The sequence below is a fragment of the Dermacentor andersoni genome, chromosome 10 (assembly GCF_023375885.2).
Source record: "Dermacentor andersoni chromosome 10, qqDerAnde1_hic_scaffold, whole genome shotgun sequence".
NCBI lineage: Eukaryota > Metazoa > Arthropoda > Arachnida > Ixodida > Ixodidae > Dermacentor > Dermacentor andersoni.
The window spans coordinates 101698795-101720122 of NC_092823.1; the positions used below are offsets into that span (position 1 = coordinate 101698795).

General features: G+C 41.8%; 1 protein-coding gene across 1 annotated transcript in view; it reads left to right on the forward strand.

Moving 5' to 3' along the window:
* The window catches only part of LOC126544531 (uncharacterized), a 161766-nt gene that overhangs the window by 138077 nt on the left and 2361 nt on the right, over nt 1-21328 (forward strand). Inside the window, exons 3-8 of the mRNA XM_055077686.2 lie at nt 1004-1021; nt 4209-4226; nt 9667-9774; nt 13227-13385; nt 13966-14117; nt 17655-17939. Of these exons, the coding sequence (XP_054933661.1) occupies nt 1004-1021; nt 4209-4226; nt 9667-9774; nt 13227-13385; nt 13966-14117; nt 17655-17939 (740 nt within the window). The remainder of the gene's footprint in view (nt 1-1003; nt 1022-4208; nt 4227-9666; nt 9775-13226; nt 13386-13965; nt 14118-17654; nt 17940-21328) is intronic.

Sequence of the window (21328 nt, forward strand, 5' to 3'; positions counted from 1 at the left end):
TCTTTAAAAGACTGCGTGCGGCTGCATTCATCGCAATGCCATGACAATTGACTATCCGTAGCTTGTTTTTGAACCTTGCTCTAGTGTTCTCGAATACGGCCATTGATGCACCGCCCCGTTTGACCGATATAGAACCGCTTGCATGCGAGAGGAATCTTATAAACTATAGACTCACAATAGTCGACAACAAACCTCTGGATGCGCTGCTTTTTACAACCTATATTCTTGGTCACCCGATTCACTCGTTGGCACAAGCTACCTAACTTATTTCGGACAGTGAACAATAACCTAACGTCTGCCCTGCTGACAACCTTTGTGAGATCATGCGCAACCTGGTGCACATATGGGAGAACCGCAGCCATTTGCAGTGTGTGATTCTGAAATTGAGCGGCTGCCGATTGCATGCAATTAAGGCTTACTAAAAGCAAGCAATCGGCAGTTTTTAAGGCCTGCTACTAGTATTGCACTGTAATTGTGCTTTAAGGCACAATGCATAAACCAGCGGTTCCTTGAAAACGTAACTGGAACGCCAATGCATGTCGTTGAAGAATTTGAAAATCAATATCTCGGAACTGGTGCGGTCCAGAGAATTCGCTCCAAGCGGATATGCCTTGCGAACTCGCCTACTATAATTCGTAGATTAAAATATGTGGCATAAGTAAATAATTAAAAAGTTATTAGCGTAAGTACGTTGATGCTTCAATTGAACATTTTTGATTTTTCGTAGAAGCAATGGCCGTCTCATCGAGTAGTTCAGATCAAGGGTTAGAATTGTGCTATCTGCGAAAGGCAATCTCTAAAAAATTTGGTGCAGTTAGAAAGAGCCCTGTATAGCGTGATATGGCGTAAGGCTTCGCTGGATATAAAACTTCACCAGCTAAATAATTGTTTCAAGTGCAGTGTAAACATGTCGTCATTGACGGTATGACTATCCGAACCCACTGTGCCTGATCATTACTCCTTCTTTTCTCCTTTTCTTTGAACTGACTCGACGGCCCTGCAGGAAAGCCAGGCAGAAATGGTAAGCCGCCTCTATAGTTGTTGGATGGTCTTCTGCGGGATACCCTGTGCCGAATACAGTAAAATTCCACGCGGCATCGCTAGTTGTGTAATTTCGTTGCCTCAGGAAGTGTTGGTAAGATATTGCAAGCCCAAGCGAACGTTTCAAATTTCCTTTAATCGCGAAGCTCTGTTTGAGAAAATTAATCCTTAACGTCTATTTAGAGTGCCCACACCAGCGCGAAACGTCAACATTCAGGCTTCTTTTTAAATTTTGTAAACACCTTATGATATGGTTAATGATGATGGTGGGAACGAATATATTCATAGAGTTGCACGACACTCGCGATGCCCTTTTTAAAAAGCGTCCTGAAGATATTGTGGTGGTCACTTGGAGGAGCCTTCTCGGTAAATTTTTTTAAAGCACAAACGCTCATTTACGCGTTCCGCTGTATCCTTAACGCCATCGTAGAATGGGACACATCTCACGATTACTTGTCTCTCCAAGATTAATGATACTTCATATGAGAGCCGTCACTGAATAAGACATTTAGGAGAATTTCGCGAAACGATAACCGCAAAGTCCTTGCTTCAAACTATTGGTCCTATGAGCTCTAGTGGTGTGCTCAGCTAAAGGCGGACCACACTGTACTTGAAACGGACTGCCGCCGATAGGCGAGAAAGTTTATGCAAACGTATACTTAACTTTCCGTAGATCTGTACCATGGTGACAAAATCTCATTTTTCGCCCAGAAGCAGGGCAACAATAACACGGGCTTTTCCCATTGAGCATTCACTTAGCATTTCTGAGTCATGCGCGGCGATTGGGCCAGCTCAAGCTGGTAGCCAGCCTATCAGAGGGCACCAGCAAGCCCACTTGAGCTGAGGCACTTGACTTGATAGGTGTCTGATAACTGCCCATTGAAAAGGCGGACAGTTGCTATAATAGGCGACTTTACCTGATTGGCCATTGAATGCAAAAAAGCCACTCGAGATTACCTCTCTCCCTGATAAGCGTTCAAACGCTCAAGCCCTTCCCTTCCGCGAAGCATACTCCGTGACCGGTAGCTTTAGATAAGCGGCTAAAAAGGCAGACATCAGGAGACCGTGAAGCGCTTTCGTCGGTGAAAATCTGGCAGATGGCGACAGCACTACAGAGAAAGCATTCTTATTATGTTTGAGGATAGCGCAGTTAGTCTTCTTACACATTTTTTTTTCTGGAACACCCCTTACAAACTCTCGTACCCGCAAATTCTTTTAGTAGCTCAGATATTGCTTTATATCAAAAGCAGGATTAACGAAGCATTTCTGAATACACAGTAGCTACCGATGGGCCGACAGGAAGCCTGAGAAGACAGAATATTTGCGCAGAAGATGCGCAGAAGAAAAAAAACAAAGAATCACGGTAAAGCAATGAAGATTCCAAGAGAAATTATTATTCGTTGCTTCGCCTATCTTATACATCTAGGCGAGTATTTTCACTAGTAATTATTCCGACAGTCGCGAAACAATTCTCTCAGGAAGCACATTTTCTATCAAGCAAAGAATGCAAGATATAGTTCCCATCCTTTTCGCTGAATGTGTTGCGCATGTTGTAACATAAAATGAGGAACATTCCCGCACAGTTAAACATCACGCCAAGCTGCTCTAACAAATCCGTATTGGAGACAGTATACCTTTTTATAATTCTCATTGAATGCCTGCTATAGTTCTGAAAAGGCTTTTTTAGTTTTTTTAGCACTGGGATTAAAATATACGAAAAACCACCGGCGTTCAAATTAGAAGGAAACGCGACAGAGAAGTAGCACTGAATAAAAATAATGCATTTGGATATCTCTAGAGTACTGGTGGGATAAAATAGCAGCTGTTATATGACATGACTTTCATTGGCTGTTGTGCAATTGCCAAAATTTCTATCTCCGTGAGCTATCGGAGCGCTTTCAATGAAATGGCTGTTCTGTATTACCATTTCTCGCAATCTGGCTGACTTGCGCGCGCGCACACACACACACACACAAAAAAAAATTCGGAGTGGTTTATTTTGCGCACGCACATGCTAAAGCCTCACTTGACAGGAACTCATTCTTGCTGACGTTCAATTACGCACGTCGCTGAGAACTTCATAATGCCCAGTCGACGTTTTGTGCGTATACTAATGAGTGCATTGTGTCATTGTGTCAATAAATACATTGTGTCAATAAATAACACAACCCGTATTTACCAAAGCCGTCATGAGTGAGTGACTGAACGGGCGCAACAGCAGCACCTTACTTGTTAGATATTGTTTTCATGTATAGCTGGGGAGAGTTAGCGGGTGTGCGTGGCAAATCCAATGTCAGCAAGACAGATCCCACTCGACAACCGGTGAGCGTTTAGGAGTAGCTTTTAAGAGGAAGGTAAATGCACAGCAGGTAGATATCGTATCGCTCGGTATTCACTGAAAGGGTTATGTTCGCAGACGGTAGGTATTTCCCATTTAAGCCTTCACAGTTTCGTAAAAAAAACTTTTTGAAAATTGCAAAATAAATGACGTCTGAAGCATAAAGTTTACAAAAACCTTATCACTTTTAAGAAAAATGTTGCCAGAAATCTGTAAACGGTGCCAATTGAGAGGTCTAGTAGTGAGGACAAAAATGTGAATTATACGTTGCTCTGAACTATATTGGTAACTTGCGAGCCCAATATTGTAAAATCCTTGTTAACCTAGTAACAGTATCCCGTAAACTGCAATCTAGAAGTTCGTATTTGTCTGCCTTAAATGATGCAGTACGCAGAACTGCGTTATCAGATCTTGGTTGCCGAGTTTCGTGTTTTGAAACATTGCGGTTCAATTTTTGTCGCGTTTTCAAAAACGCATGAAACCCTAATTACAGAATTCGGCTTCGGCGTAATTCAGTTTTATCTCTTCAGCCAATGTAATTCTCATGATTCCACACGTTCTCTATTGAGGGAACTGTGATTCACGTCAATGTGAACACGTTAATAGGAGTTGGCCCCGAGCTAATCTTTCCTCTTAACATGGCATGGTTCTTGATGTACACCTGCTGCGAGTTTGCCCGAGTTTAATACATTTCTTCGAACCATGGTATCCTAATATACACATCCAGCTTCATTTTTGCGCCTCTGTACCAGGCAGCAAAAGTAAAAATTGAAATATCAGACTCTATAGATGATTGACACCAGTTTATGCTGGTCTCTCCTTTCTCTAGCTGCAGACAAAGAACCAGGTAAGTACACACATACTTTTTTTTTCAAGCTACCTTGCTCTTAATAGATGAGTTGTCTCAGCCGGATTGTGCCAAACCGTAAAAGCCTGGATGTGCGCTGCGCGAATGCAACCTTTCCAAAATTTACTGTCCTCCTGAGGAACACAATGTCTTTTTACGTGTTTAAGTAATTGACAAAAGCTAATTAACCAATGTTTAAAGTATTCACTCAAAGCAAAAGAGCAAACGCTTTGTAAAGTGAAGTGGAAGTCGGTGTTTTTTTAGATAAACGGCTTCATAATTTGCGACATTATTATGTGCGGCTACAAACGTGCTCAAACATTGATAAAGACTACTTAGCCCGTTTATTGCAGTGGTGCTAAGGTGAAAGGGCTGTTGTAAAGCTGTGTAGTATGTGAACTTTAGAAGTACTTGCAAAGGTAATTATTACTACAGCTTTAGATAGTCACAGGTGTAGCCTTAGCTATGTACGTTCAGTCGCTGTGCAAGCAATGTTTGGCGTCGAAGGCGAACTCAGTGCTGCAGTATTTCGATATAAAGCTCTCCGATACAATACACGATGGTCAAAGCTAAGGAACGTGTGTTACACAGGTGTTACTTGACACAGTGTGCGACTGTTTTTCTGTTATCCTATCGTTAATACGTTCGGGGGATGTCAAGATTAACCCTGGACCTAACACACGTTCCGAATCCCTGCTTGATATTGAATCGTTTCCTTCTGATCCTTCAGAACAAATGAAGGTTTTATTCAAACTGCTTAAAGACCTTCACACTCGATCGCTTCAAAATGCCAAAACACAACCCGAACTAGCTACTGACGTAAAGTCAATCAAAAATGGTCAGAAAGACATTGAAACAAAAATTACTGCTCTCCAAAATTGCTTAGATTTACTCGAAGAAAAATTGAAAAAAGTCGACCACATAACCAAAGAAATCTTAGACGTAAATGTCAAGGTAAACAGTACGACCTGTCATTTGGAAGCGCTTGACTTACGCCTCCCTGACCTTGAAGACATATCGCGCCGTGATAACCTAATATTTCGCGGTATCCCTGACACCAAAGCATCATGGCAAGAAACCGAGACCAAGTTAATATCAACGATTAGGTCATTCTGTGATACATTTCCAGATGACGCACTTCATCGCGCACATCGCCTCGGCCCTTTCGATCCTAACAAGTGTCGCCCCATAGTTGCGAAGTTTTCACATTCGAAAACCCGGGAGAAAGTGTTCACGCTGCGCGATCAATTCAAACGAAATAACCTTACGATTAGCGAAGGCTTCTCTGTTCCCACCCGCGTTGTTCGCAACAAGTTAATCGAGCTCGGTGCGAGTCACCCCGGTTCCCCCAACTTTAAACTCCGCTACAATAAATTGTTTCTGAACATTAAATGCTATATTTACGACGCGTCTACCGATAGCGTCCGTGAAAGAGCGCATAGTGCATCTGGCACATTACACAATCATTCGGTTCCACTACGTGTGTTACAATAGGGAAGCGTAAGGGGTTGTGGCCTAACATCACAAGAAGCATGACCTTACTTGCCTATTCTTTTTACAAATATCAGAAGTCTTGCGAATAAATTTGATTCTTTATCTTCGGAAATCGACATGTGCGATGCAAAAATTATTAAAAATTATGGGGTGTTACGTGCCCACCCCACTTTCTGATTATGAGGCACGCCGTAGTGGAGGGCTCCGGAAATTTAGACCACCTGGAGTTCTTTAACGCGCACCTAAATCTAAATACACAGCCGTTTTCGCATTTCATCCTCATCGAAATGCGGCCGCCGTGGCCGGGACTCGATCCCGCGACCTGGTGCTCAGCAGCCCAACACCATAGCCGCTGAGCAACCACGGCGGGTTCAAAAATTATTGCCTTGACAGAAACTTGGCTTCCCGCACATCTGCGCGATTATGATACTTTCTGTGGCGCCGGCAATGTCTACGCTCTGACCCATCTGCACGTCGAGGAGGCGTCCTTCTCGCAATTTGTAAAGATATTTCATGATTTCATATAGATATTAACACTGAACTTGAAACCACGTGGGCTTGCTTAACTCTCGGTCACACAAAGATAATCCTCGGCATTTGCCACCGCTCACCCTCGTCATCTGCCACCTTCACTGAAGAGCTGCACGATGCTATTACTCTAATTTTTTTCCCGTTTTCCCACAACACCGTTATTCTTACTCGGCGATTTTAATTTTCCAAATTTTGTATGGAATACACGTCCACCCACCATAAAGCCTTTTTCCGTTCAGGCTAAAGATTTCTGGGAACTGTGTTCCTTTTTTTTCATTTTCCCAACTTGTGATTCAGCCTACCAGATCATCAATCAGAACCACAAACACGCTTTACTTAATCCTAACTAATCGACCAGAGCTTGCTTCCTCTATAACATACCTACGTGGTATTAGTGGCCATACCTTACTAACATTTGGTTTAAAAGTCTTCTATCCCAAAAGAACAAAAGTTAAGTGATACGCGATCACAAGAAAGCCAACTTTGAAGCCATCAATAATGAAGTATCTTCATTTATTCAAATATTTTTGTTGATTTTGAGAACCATTCGGGCCAGTCAAATTGCGATATATTTGTCGACCAGGTACGCCTATTAACTGGAAAGTTCATTCCTAATCGCGGCATCACTTTTAATTCTCAATCCCCTTCGTACAACCCTTATATAAAGCGCCTGTCTAACAGAAAAACACGTCTCTATCGCTTAGCTAAATCATCTGCAAGTAAAACAACTTGGGAAACCTATAACGCTGCCAATCACGTCTACTTAACTGCAATAAAATGTGCTAAAGACAATTACGTATCCCATACATTACCTAACATGCTTACGAACGATATCCGAATGTTTCGGCGCGTCATTAACCCGTCTTCTGACAGCTCTATCACCTTGAAAAATGAGTCAGGTGAAGTTATTCCAAGTGAAGCTTGCGCTAACATTCTCAGTAAATCATTTGCAAATAATTTTCCCACTTCATTGAACATTGATCCGTCACACATAGAACACTACAGCTATCTCATTATGCCACCCATAGCTCTCGACTTTGCAGGTATTGCTAGGCTCATTGATGACTTGCCTTTAATGTCAGCTCCCGGTTATGATTCTATTAATAGTAACTTTTTTTTGAAAAGCACTAACACATACAGCTGTGTAATACTTGCTAATGTTTTTCAGCAATCAATAAACACTTGTACTCTGCCTTCTCAATGGAAAATAGGAAAGGTGGTTCCGTTGCATAAGTCTGGTAACAAAAGCTCCCCCCTGAATTACCGCCCGATTTCGATTACCAGTACCTGTTGGTAAACTTCTTGAACTTTCTTGACTCGAACTCATTTTTTTAACTCAGCTTAACATGGTTTTCGCAAAACGTTCTCATGTGAAACCCAACTAATATCTTTCACTCATAGATTACACTGTATTTTAGATCGTGCCTCCTATGCCGACTGTGTATTTTTAGACTTTAGCAAACCATTCGACAAGGTTTGCCACAAATTGCTGCTATTCAAGCCGAGTCATCTAAACCTTGACAGTAACCTGCTAAAGAAGATTGAGTGTTTTCTTACTAACCATTATCAATTTGTTACTGCGAATAATTATGATTCATCATTGACTGAGGTTCGTTCTGGTGTGCCTCAGGGATCAGTAATAGGGCCCCTACTTTTCCTGATTTTTATTAATGACCTACCTTCTTCATTGACATCTCACATTCACTTATTTGCTGATGATTGCGTGATATATCGTGAAATAATTACTAACGACGACACTAATGCTCTTCAGTCTGATTTGGACTATATGATTTATTGGTGTAACACTTGGCTAATGGAACTTACTATTACTAAATGTAAAGTTTTTCGTGTGCAGAGGAGCACCAGTACTCTTCCTACTTACTATCTAAATAAAATTGTTCTAGAACACGTTAACTCGTACAAATACTTAGGAGTTCGTATAACAGATAAACAAACCTGGAACCTTCACCCTGTGTACATAATAAGTAAAGCTAATAGCATGTTCGGTTACTTACGCCACAAGTTTTCCAAAGCGCCACCATCCTTAAAATTATTGCTTTACCAGTCATTAGTGCGTCCTAAATTGCAATACGCTGCAGCTGTGTGGGATCTGTACCATGAAAACCTTATTTCCTCACTGGAGCTAGTCCAAAATAATTCAGTCCAATTCATATTTTCAATTTATAACCGTACCGCTAGCATAACATCAATGAAAGACAATCTCTCACTTCCATCACTTGCATCTCGTAGAACAATAGCACGTTATCATTTTATTACCATTCCTCCCTTCACAGTAACTTCATTTCTCAACCTCATTACTTATCGAGCCGCATCTATCATCGTCATAAGGTCGGACTTCAAAGAGGCAACACTAACACCTTCAGTCAATCTTTTTTTCCCAGATCATCACGGCAGTGGAACCACCTTCCTTGTGAAATTGTAGCTATTGTAGACAGCAAACTCTTTCGTAAGGCATTAGCTAACGTTGCATAATTAGGAATTATTAACATGTTATTTAATTTACTTGCCATACTTACAAGCGACTAAGGACGACACTGGTTAACATTGTAGTAATGGGAACTATCAAGATGCTATTTTGTTCACATTGTCTGTCGTACTTACAAACATTAGGCAAGATATTAGTGCTGTATAATTAGGAATTACTAACACGCTACATTGTTTATTTTCCGTACTTCATTGTTATGCTTCCTGTTTTCCCACTCCCCTCTGTAATGCCTTCGGGCCTTGAGGGTACCATAAATAAATAAATAAATACATACCTCCAGGCCATGACCATTATAATTTTTATTTGCTTCTAATTAGAGTTAGAGATATCGAACACACTGAGAACTGAATTTTTCCTTTACAACGCGGCGCGCTTTTTCAGAACCACACAGTAAGTTTTTTAACTTTCACATTTTGCTTTATCATGAGCCAGGAGGTAACTGTTTCGCTTGCCTTTCTGCAGCTTCCTGTGTTCACTTTTGTGTGCTTTATATATTAAGAAACATCGACGTTTTCCGCTCCGTGCCCTGCGCTGTAGATTTGTTAGACATTTCCCTGCGCGCTAAGTTGTGTTTGCGTTGTGCGTTTCTCTTTCCCCTATTGCGCCTTACGATATGCCGCCCTCTAATGCTTCATTCGATACGAGGCAGCCAAGCTGTGTCGATGTCTACCTAATATCGGCGTCTGGCGTTTTTCGTTGAATGCATTCAAATCTCTCATTTTCCATTTCATTTCCATTTTCACAGTGGTGTTTCGTGGCAGCTTGCTTCATTTTCTTTTGTAAAACGTGCCAAAGCTTTCTACAAACGTGTGTAATGCGGAACCACATTTCCTTTCAATAACTGCAAGTGTTCTTGTTTGTCTTCAAGTATCGCTGAAATTATTTTTTTTTCATTCGTTTGTCTCGCAGAGTTGGAAGACGTCGAAAAAATGATCGAGGAAAGGGCGGAGGTGAAGACTGCTGCCACAGTATACTTCAGTACCGAATCTATGAAAAAGCCCGGAACAAAGCACAAAGGTGCTCAAAGCAATTTGGAGTTAGAAATAGAACTCGCTAATCAGAGTGTAATCGCTAATCAGTCGCTAAGACTGCTCAGTTGAGGACATTAGTCTTACGAGCGGAAAGAGCTCATATTTCGTTGTGGGGAGCTGAAGAACTCGGTAAAAGTGCACGAATCACTTGAAAGGGGCTTAAGGTTCCTCGTGGGAACCGAAACACCCGGTAAAATGTACGCAAAATTTATTTGAATAAGCTCTGCTTAAAAGCGGGCACCATTTTTAAGTGTAACCCCGCACTAACCCGAAGATTCCTATGTGGGAACAGGAAACTTCTTGCACAGCTTATAGTAGTGCTTTTGATACGCTGAGCGAGTTTTTGCTTGTGGATAGTTCAGGCATGTAACTCGTAATAAATAATTACTGTTCTAAATCAATTAAACGATTAGTAACGTTTGATTAGCACTTCGCACACAACTGTACGCTCCATTGCTCCAAATATATGTGAACAAGTTCTACTTTTGTTTAATGGGGAGTTGCATTTTGGCATCAAAGGGTTAAAGAAGTACGGAAGTCATGATACAAACAGCGAATTCACAGCGAAAAGCTAAAGCAAAGGGGGAGATCCTGGAAAGAAAGTCTACGAAACTGACGTTTACACGTGCGATTGTAACGTGCTTTCTCCATCACATTGTCAAGGGTAAATATCATTTCAAAAACGGCGGAATGGGCGCGTACTTCGGGCGTATATTGGTTAAAATTGCTTAAAGCTAAAGTTGCTTGGCCGGAAGCCCAGCCTCTCTCGTCATTAGTTGGCGTTTATGGCAGATAGCTCCACACAGGGCAGCATTAGTTGGGCAACGGAAGTTTACTGGTCGCCATAGGAATACAGGAAAAGTGGCTTGAAACTGTTTAAGGCGGGACAAGAGACACTGCAAATGACAGCAAAGCATAAGTGTGCCAACTCTCACGATAGTGAAAAAAAACCATACGAAAAGAAAACAAGGCACAGCAAGAAAGAGTCATCTCTTTACAGACAATATCAATGAATTTAGCAGTAGTATTCCGGCTTTGTTGGCACTATGGGAGTGTGCTTATTGTTAGGACAAAGCTGGGTTACAGTGAAGCTTCGCAGGGTCCCTGGGAAGTGACAAGCACTTCGTCCCATGAGAAATGATCATACTGATGCCGAGAAGTGTGTTGGATTGGCCCTAATTATACGGGCGCACAGATTTCAGGCGCATTGTTGTATTGGGCCTCGCATTAGCTGGTCATTGAAACAGTGCATAACAAAGTGCTAAGGAAAGCCTTTGTAGAAACTAACAAACCTGTGTGACAAAATAAAAAGTACAGGCTACGACTTGAGTGACCTATTTCACAGCAAACGTTTGACGCCTTGGAAGATTCCTAGAGGGGCCTGAAAACAAGTTGCTTTGGTTATTTTGTCAGCCAACTTGCAAGCAGGTCATTTCTTTCAGCGATGTAAAAATAGGGAGCAAACATTCGGATTTTGTTGTTACGGTAAACGAAAAAAAAAAAAAAAGTTGGCGCACGCTTTTGAATATTGCCATCAAGTGCTACGGTCAGATTTGCTCGGTGAGTATACTCCAAGAAACAAAAACGATGGGTTATACGTGTGTACCGAATAAAAAATATCAGTGGATCCTACGCATATCTGAGAATTCGTTAGACGCAAAAATTTCTTGATGTTTACAGAAATCTCTTCATTCAACATCTCCTTCATTTCTGTGTAGCTAAATGCTCCTCGCTCAATTCAGGCACTAGTCCTATGTTTATTTTTTTGCGCTATAGTTACTTCTCCACACTCAAAAGTTTTTAATGCCGACTTCTTCCCTTCTCTGCAGCTGACTCCAGTTTTTCGTTTCCGGCTTCCTCACTTATTTATTTATTTATTTACATATTTAAAATGTCCTTACAGGCCTCCTTTGAGGCATTGGGTAAGGGCGGCGGTACACAAAAATTAATAGAAAATACATAGTGGGCATATAACAAAACATAATAGACATACATCATTAAGAGACAGTGGAAAAATGTATACACATCCTACAGAAGCAGTAAAGCATTGTACTAAAATAAGAGTTGGTAGTGTAGATATTAGAAAAAGGATAAACGATAGTTATTTCGATAAACAATGTAAGAAAAATAGTCATTCCAGTACAAGTATTAATACTAAAAAATACAAAAATAATAAGCGAAATAATAAGCTCATAAACAAGACAGCACATAACTGGAAAAGCGAAGAAAATACATCAGGCATTTTATTGAAGTTAGGTGGTGGAATATGAACAGATGAGCTAGCGGAATTTATCGGGATTAGATTCGGAGACGATGAAAACAGGAAGAGCCTTCCACAATCGAATGGCACGAGGAAGTGCCAATTGATTGTATCAGTGTTCCCGTAGATACGCGTGAAGCTGAGATGAATATATAATCTGCGATATGTGCAAGGTGCGATTTCAAGCCGTAAAAATTTCCTAACCGTATGAACGTAGTTGTGAAATTATGATATGAGCGCAAAATCACGTCGAGTTCTTAGTGGCTGAAGTGAAAGGTCAAGGTTTATTTGTGAGATGCTTGATTTGTAGGTTTAGTTACGTGCGATAAACCTGGCGGACGTATTTTGAACTGATTCTAATAAGCTGATTAGGTTGTCATGATGGGATGACCAGATTGGAGAGACAAATTCGAGCTGGGGGCGAACAAACGTCTGATAAGCCAGCTTGCGGATGTTGGAGGGCGAATTACATGGGTTTCGGCATAGGTACCTCAGTGATTTTGAAGCATTAGCACATATAGTAGAAAAGGGATGGGTCCAGCAAAGGCTTGGTGCGAGATTAATGCCTAATATTTGTATGAAGTAGCTGCAGAAATTGGCTTATTATTTACGTTATATTGGAAATTAGAGATTGAGTGTTTCGAGTGAAGGACAACACTTTGCATTTAGATGAATTAAGATTCATTAACCAAGTGTTACACCAATCCAAAATAAGCTGAAGGTCGTTTTGAAGAATGAGGTGGTCATCGGGGCTGGTTTTATGGCGGTAAATAATGCAGTCGTCTGGGAATATTCAGGATTCTCGTTCCTCGCAGGCTAGGGGCGACACGTTCATTAAAGACATTCTGAATACTACGACTTCCCTGGTAGAATACGTTTGCTTTAAGAGGACCTAATCACACTCCAACGATAGCTACGAATGTTGCTCAAGGTGGAGTGCTCTGCGAGACAACCTGTTCTCCCTGATTAGGTAGCTGGCAGCAAAGTATTGTTGTCAATGTAGAAACATAACGCTAGTGTGCGCACGTGATGTTTACTATAACGATTCGACGTTACCGGGCCGTGGTGTAACCTGGCTCAACAAGAACGAGAACTAACAGCCCCGCGCAGTTGTATTTCAAGCTCACCATTGCGGTCAGCCACGTTCATTGAGCCCTGGCTTATTGCGTTGTTTGCAGTGATTAATAAAATAGCACCGTTCCCTACTGCCCCGTCTCCTTCACCACGAGGACAAATGTCACCAATGTCACGGAACTCGCCAATTTCACGGGCCTCACCTATGCCAGTTGCCTCACCGAAGATATCACCGGGAGGACAAGGAACACCGATTTCAGTGCGTAAGTCGCCAAATAAGGGATGATACCTTTCGCCGGTATTTTTCGCATCAAAATAAATTTGAAGCACACGGAGGTTGCTATTACGCATCCGCGCTGAACCCAGCCGCATCAACTTACCGGTATCCGCGCCAAGTCCTGGTGACTAACGAAGTTTCCTTTTAACTATTTCGTAGATCTCATTGAAACAGACGACAACAAACAGCACATTCACAACTGAATGCTTCCGAACCTGAAGCACACGTCGAAGTTCTATAAAATCACACTCAGAATTTAAAAGTCGGCGTAATACTCATTCTGGTGGCTCACTGAGTATGTGGTGTTCTGCTGCTGTGTAGAAGGGTGCGGGTTCGAAATCCCGGCCGTGACAGGAGCAATCTGCAGAGGCATAATTTGTTTCCGTGGTAAATTGCCCGAGGGGAATCAAAACATTTTTGAGCACTCCAACACTGCGCATGCAGTTCTTTTGGATGTGAATCGGCTAATGAAAGACGGTAAGATCACATCTCGTGAGCAGATAAGTGGTTTTGACACGTAATACCCAATAACTTCGGTTTGTAGTAACTGAACCTCTCTTTTGCAGGTGCTCCTCGGCCGTATCGCCAGCAGCTGCTCATCGCTGCAGTCGTACTGCTCGTCATTGCTGGAGCCGCTGTCGTATCCCTCACCGTGTGGACCACCATCGTGCCTTCTTACAAAGTCAACTACGCTTGCAAGACTCCTATATGTGAAAGGGTGATCATACTCTTATGTGAACGCGTCTTTTGCTAATTTCTCGCGCCGGAAAACACGTGTTTAAAGAAGCGTTATGTTCTTGAATACATCGACTGCACCTGTCGTGGTTGCTTAAATGTTTTGGAGTCGCGGGATCAAGCCGCGGACACAAAGGCTGCATTTCGATTCGGCCTAATTGCACAAAATACCCGTGTGCCATGCATTATGTGCGCGGTAAAGGAACTAGGGCGCTCGAACTTAACCCGCAGTCTTCCATTACGGCGTGCCGAATGATAATATCGTGGTTCTGGCGCGTAAAACTCTGGGTATTATATCTTTATTTAGATGAATTGCGTTAAATAACGCGGCACATGTCAGGCAAACAGGTACTTGTGTGGCATGGGGATTGAACACCAACATTCTCTGCAACATGTGTCCCAAAAGAAAGCTTCTCGAGAACCCTACTGTATTTCTATATTTATGTATTTCATGTTGCCCTTACGACCCTCTGTCAGAAGGGGAAGTGGACAAGGAATGGAGTCCTAGTGTTCAAGTGCAGCTATAAGATGCTAAATGCAAAAAGAAGATAAAGAAACGCTGCAGCTACACACTAGATGCGCTGAGATATTACTGAAGAAACAAGACACGTTGTCAAATGTAATGTAAGCTGAGAACATACACTAAAAATATTGAAAAGCACTGCAATTACACATTCCAAACAGGCACGGCAAACGGGGTTGACTCTGCACGTATAACGCTGACGGTATTGTTTTTTTCAACAATCCCTTTATAGCGCTTAATAAACTTTGAATTGGCCAGGAAGAGGTTGCTGAATCGCTTCTTCTATGAGAGTAGTTCTATAATTATTTAATTTGTAAAATATGTATACATACAGCAAGCCGCTTGGTAAAGCGCGGGGCTATGTGCAAATCAGGATACAACAATGAAGGGCAATAGTGAAAATAGTAATAATGATAACGGAAATGTAAATGACAAATTTCTACCAGTACCTAAAAGCAATGGAAGAGTCAAATATTGCATCTTGTCAATACTAGCTGTAAGTTGAAATACCTAAACAATGTGCACACCATCAAGCGAAATGAAGTATAAAAGCAGACTAATTAGACAATTATTGAGGTCATAGCGCTGGATTTGCACGGACAAGAAAGACGACAGGACGTGCGATAACCGTAAACTGATTTTCTTTCAGAAGAGCATTGTACTTACACCGGAGAAACGACAATTCCGATAACATGTGTCGTTAAGCGGGTCAAATGTGTTTTTCTTTAGCATGTGCTCAGCAGGGTGTCCCAGATAACTTTTGCCAAGCTGTTAAAACCACACTGGTGCAATATACAACATTGTGTGATATACCTCACTGTATGGCATCTGTCCTCCTACCCGACCAGCGTAATACTGTGTAATAATCAGCTGTTTATTAAAAGATTCACGAACGAAGTTAGAGTATTTGTTTTTCAAGTAAGGACGTATTTTCCAATGGGAAAGCTGTTGTTGCTTCGTAACACATAGCATTCATTTGTTTTCAGTGTCCCGTATGTGTGCTTTTGCACCCTTTTTTCGCAGCGTGCTAAATACGAAAAGTGGCACGTGATTAAGCCTACGCTTTCCATGACAGCGGTGACCCCACAAGCGATTTGACGCACGACAAATTTGATATTTGAGCATGCAATAACAGCCTTCTGGTGGAATACCCACCTGTATTTAAACAAAGTCGAAGTGCGTTCACAATTTCCATACCAGGCAATTATTTATGTTATCAATAATTAATTATAAATACATTGTCATGATGGCAGAAGAGCACTCATCACCGAACAGCATTAGTCCCGTCACTACGTAATGAATGATTCTTTTTTAGCAGAATGGCTAACGCATTACGATGCTACAGGAAGCAAGACTAGGTTCAGTAAGAGCATGACCGGAAAGAGCGTCACTCGGAACTGAGCATATTTATAGCGGAATTCAGTTTTATGGATAACATGCCAGCACACGCACATACATTGGCTCAACGCAATAAGGCCCTTGAGATATACAATCTAAGAAAAATGCATGCCCATTCTAACGCGTGATGAAATGTTTAATGTTCAGTGGGGCGAGACGCCACAGACGTTTCACTGATCAGACGCCCGATTTTTCTTAGTGACAACCATATAAGAGGTCGAAAGAAAGTGAAGCCAAAGAAATCGTAGAGGAAAATATTTGTTGTTCAAATTGAAATCGAGGTAAAGGGAAACGAAAATGTACAAAAGAAAAGAAACATGAAGCAACAATTTCCCGCCGGTATAGAAGCTGAAGCCAATTCCTCCCCGTTACGTGTGCGAAGCTCTTACATACGTAGCTATGGCAACGGCTGTTACCATGTCCCCATTCTTGATATCTGGTCCTGGTAGTGTTAACCAGTGGCACTTATAAATCCGTGACAGTGGATATGGCACATCCTTTTGACCACTGGCGTCCCGTAATATGTGAACTTTAAGAGCAGGCAGCCGGACAATAAAACATACCTGTTCATGCTCAAGTTATCAAACTACATCCTATTCATCCAAAACTTGAAAGGCCGCTCAGCGGGCAGGAATTGGACATTTATGCTTTCGCTTTCACAACTAGCTCGTAAGAAGTCGTTATATGTTTACCCATTTTTTTGTCATGCAAATTATGTCCACTTGGGCAGATAATTGAAGTGTAGTAATGTAATTCCCGTAAAGCTTGGTCGCGTATTTAACAAAGAAGCGCTCTAAAAAGAAACTACATACATACATACATACATACATACATACATACATACATATATACATACATACATACATACATACATACATACATACATACATACATACATACATACATACATACATACATACATACATACATACATACATACATACATACATACATACATACATACATACATACATACATACATACATACATACATGCATACATACGGGGACACACATTTTGTGCGCTTCGTTTATCTAGAGAAGATCACATGCTGTTTTTTTAATGTTCCAGGAAGAGTTTGTTGGCCTTATGGAAGCCTGGCCCCTGGTTGATAGGTTAGATTATATTATGTAGTGCGTGAGTCATCGTGTTGATTCTGCTTTTCAATGGATACAATGCTAACAACCTAGTATGCGCTGCGCTTGTGTGATAATTTATTAATTCCTCATTTCAATTAAGCCGAACATATAGGTTCTATGCTTGCCGTGGCTTCGTTATCTCTCTCTTCCTATGAGTAACAAGCATGAAGTTCCTTACTTCCCCTCGTGCTAAACCTTTCAAATGAGGTGCCGATTCCCGTAAATAACGGGGTGTACTATTTCAGTGCTGCGCTGTGGGATCTTTGTTTTTCTGTTAACCATCGCACAACATCGCGTCTTCGCATCCCGAGAGGACGATTTTCTGTGGCATGCATAAAAGGTCAGTAAGGCCGTGTCTTCTATTTGTGTCCGTCTATCGCCAGACACTTTGACGCTTAAAAGCGCTATGGAGTTCCTTCCTCACATGGCGCGCAAGAATAATCGTTAACCATGGGTGCAGGTGATGAAACAGCTTTCGGAGTACGCCAATTCCACGGTGAAACCGTGCGACGACTTTTACTCGCACGTGTGCGGCCACTGGTTGCGAATGACCGAGGGGAGCACGTTCATGAGGGACGCCAAGAAGCAGTTCACACACAAACGCCACGCGCTGCTCACCTCCCCGTTCAAATCGAGTGAACCCAACAGCGAGGTGCTTGAGACGGCGCAAGCGTTCTACATGTCTTGCCTGGCCATGTTCGGCGAGTCGGTGGAGCTCAAGACGGCACTCAACGAGCTTTACTCGGTGCGTATAAGGGGGGTTTTACCTCTCCCTGTTAAGGTGTTGCCCTTTGCGGACTGCCTTGTAATCCCCGAAACGCAAATGTGAGAGATCTGATTGGTCCCATCTGTGAGATTATATGAGATTATATGGTCCCACTTTGCGCTGCCTGGTGGCGCAAAGTGGGACCATATAAAAATCTACCTTATTGTTTCGGTAACTGATTTTAACTGATTTTACCTGAATTCAGTAACTAATTCTTCCAAACTGTATTTCACGTCCCAGAAACTACTCCGAGTTTACAAGAAGCCTTACATAGTCACCCTACTGTTCCAATGAAAACACTTGAAATCACCCGGCAAGGAATATTTCAGCAACTACTCAAATTAGATATGAAAAAATCGAGCGGTCCCGATAATATGCCTGCAGTATTTCCCAAACGATACGCAGAATGGGTGTCACATTATCTAACTATCATCTTTCGAAAATCTTATACAACTCGCCCACTGCCGCAAGACTGCCGCGCCGCATTCGTGATATCTTTATTTAAAGGAGGTAATCGAAGGCAGGCAACAAATTACGGTACAGTGTCTCTTACTTCAGTTACTTGCAATGCCTTCGAACATATAGTAGCAAAACACATAACCAGGTTCTTAGATCTGAACAATTTACTATATCCTTACCAACATGGCTTTAGGACCGGGTTATGAACTGTTACAGAGTTAATAGAAACAATTCATGACATTGCAGGTGCAGTAGATATAGGAAAAGTGGTTGATGTGGTTTGCGTGGATTTTGCGAAACCTTTAGATAAAGTACCTCATGTCCAATTAATCTTCAAATTACGTAATGCAGGAAAAAATGAATTTATAAAAATGGTTTGAAGCATATTTAACAAACCGCACGCGGGTAGTTAAACTGGGTGGTTAGGTATCAGATTCATTAGCTGTACTCTCAGGAGTGCCCCAAGGTTCAGTACTGGGACCACTATTTTTTCTCCTTTATATCAATGACATCAGTAGCATGGCAGAAGAGGGTGTTCAGGTTAAGCTCTTCGCAGACGATTACTTAATTTACACCACAATTACTTAACTAGATGACCAGCTTAAAATTCAAAAATGTTTGCAAAATTTAAATGATTGGTGTAGGAAATGGAAAATAGAAATAACTCCCAAATCTACATAAACATGCATCAGCAAAAAGAAAACTATCTATTCTTTTTTTACATCATTGAATGACATTTATAGGAGAATGCGCACCAGTTCAAGTATCCGGAGGTAGCAACACGAAATTTGACATGAACCCAATATATAGATAACGTCTGAACGACTGACTATCAAAAGTTATACTTTCTGAGAGAAAAACTGGAACATGCATCGCGTAATGTAAAACTTATTGCCTGCACCTCTTTCATTGGGATGATACTAGAATATTCAGGCGTTGTTTGGAGTCCCCATCAAGTGACGCTTAAGAGGAAGTTGGAAAGGACACAGAGACTGGCGGCGCGTTTTATTTTTTCGACCTAGCAAAGGAAGGAATCAGTCACCCTTATGTTACTGCGTTGCAACTTGGATCTTCTTGAGGTACGTAGAAAGAAATATAGGCTGAAGGTACTTTATCAAAAATTTGCAGGATCCACTTAAGATTGATACGCTCAAATATCTGCACGCGGCAGGTAAAAGAATTTCGCGAACTAACCTCGACTACATGATAAAGCCGTACCGTACCAACAGTGATACTTTTCGATACTCATTTTTTTTGCGGATGCGATAGAAATGTGGAACCAATTGCGAATTCGCATTCATTTATTCGCGCATTCATTTAACTCTTATATAGTTAGGTGAATGCGCGATATTGTACAGGCATAAGAGTGAAGATACGCGACTTATGGTAGAGGCATGGCATATCTATAATGGTGGAAGTGCGTGCGTGAGTCAGCCTTCGATTACTTTACATAAGGAAGTGATTAGGTGCCTTAACAGTTATCTCTCACGTAGACTGGCACATGCACCCGACTGACACGCGGTGATACCATTCCTGAGCTCGCGCAGATGAGTTTTGTGTTTTTTTTCTGTTTTTCGCCTCAGCGCGCCCGTCCGTTGATAGTCGGCGTTCGTGTTGCCCACTTCTCTGCTCTTGTGTCCCGTCTGCACGCCTTACCTCTTCTTTTTGCATAATGAATCTTTACCAACTAGCTCAGCTTTCGGTCGTTCTAAGGTAAACAGTAATCTAGTCATCGTAACTACACATTTCACGGAACAAGCTAAGAAACGATTGAGCTACCAAGGCCATCAAATTCAGGCAAACGTCTACAAAGAAAACAGCACACCGTGTGATGGGGGCGTATTGATTGGCGCGAAAAAAAGGCAGTTATTGATAATGATAAAGAAAAATAGAGCTGTTCTTTCTTTTATAGGCTCGTGCATTTAAATTTGAATAAGAAATTTATTTTCCTTGAATTAGTCTATTTGTGTCGCGCTTTAATTAAAAAAAACATTTTTTTTTCACAATGTTTCTCCCCTCCTCACATAGTCGCACTTCAGTTGCTGCTCCCATAACCACCCTTGCTGATGTCGGTGACAAGTTGTTCTCAACCGCTTGTCGCCCGAAGCATCGCGACCTATTTGGATCGATCTTGCTTGTCTCGACTTGTCCGTCGTCAGAACTGCGCTACATTACTTGTAGCTCACTTTGAGTTGAATCGATAGACAGCCACGGTTTCCCTTCTCTCTCTGCTGCTGCCGCGTTCTCTCACGCCAGCGTTCCGACAGTGAGTGCCTGCATTCATTGAGTATGATGCGTTAATGTTTTCTGGGCGCGCTGACACCATGCTTATTAGTTTGGTCAGCAAGCGAACGTTTACAACTTGATACGACAGCTGAAAGGACTATCCTTACTTCGTATGGCTGTCTGCTAATTTGCTATTACAATTGATGCTTCGCCTCTTGGGCGAAACTGCGTCTTTCCATTTGTTCCTGTCTGTCTTCCTACGCACTTCACTTGACAACACCTGCAATATCCTGAATAACAACCACATGGTTCCAATCGTATGCAAATATCCCACCGTAACGATTTGTAGGTCCTGATTGTCCCTTTATTACACTTACGGCTTCGCAAGTATAATATGGCATGTGGCTTCGCTGTCATAATCGCTGGTAGTGCTCTAACCAATAGTCCACTTTTTACCTACAGTGACGACTTCTCTGCTAAAATCAATATTGTATGCGACAGTTATAAACCACTCTCCGACGCCTAATTTCCTTATTCTAATTTTATAATATCTTTAATCTGCTTAAGTATAGTACTATGCTTAATCCTATGCCTCATTCCCCATCCCCAACTTGTCCCGTTAATTTAATGATTCCTTCTGGATTCTATCTTTGTCATTTCCAGGCACGGAGCAGCGCCTCCAC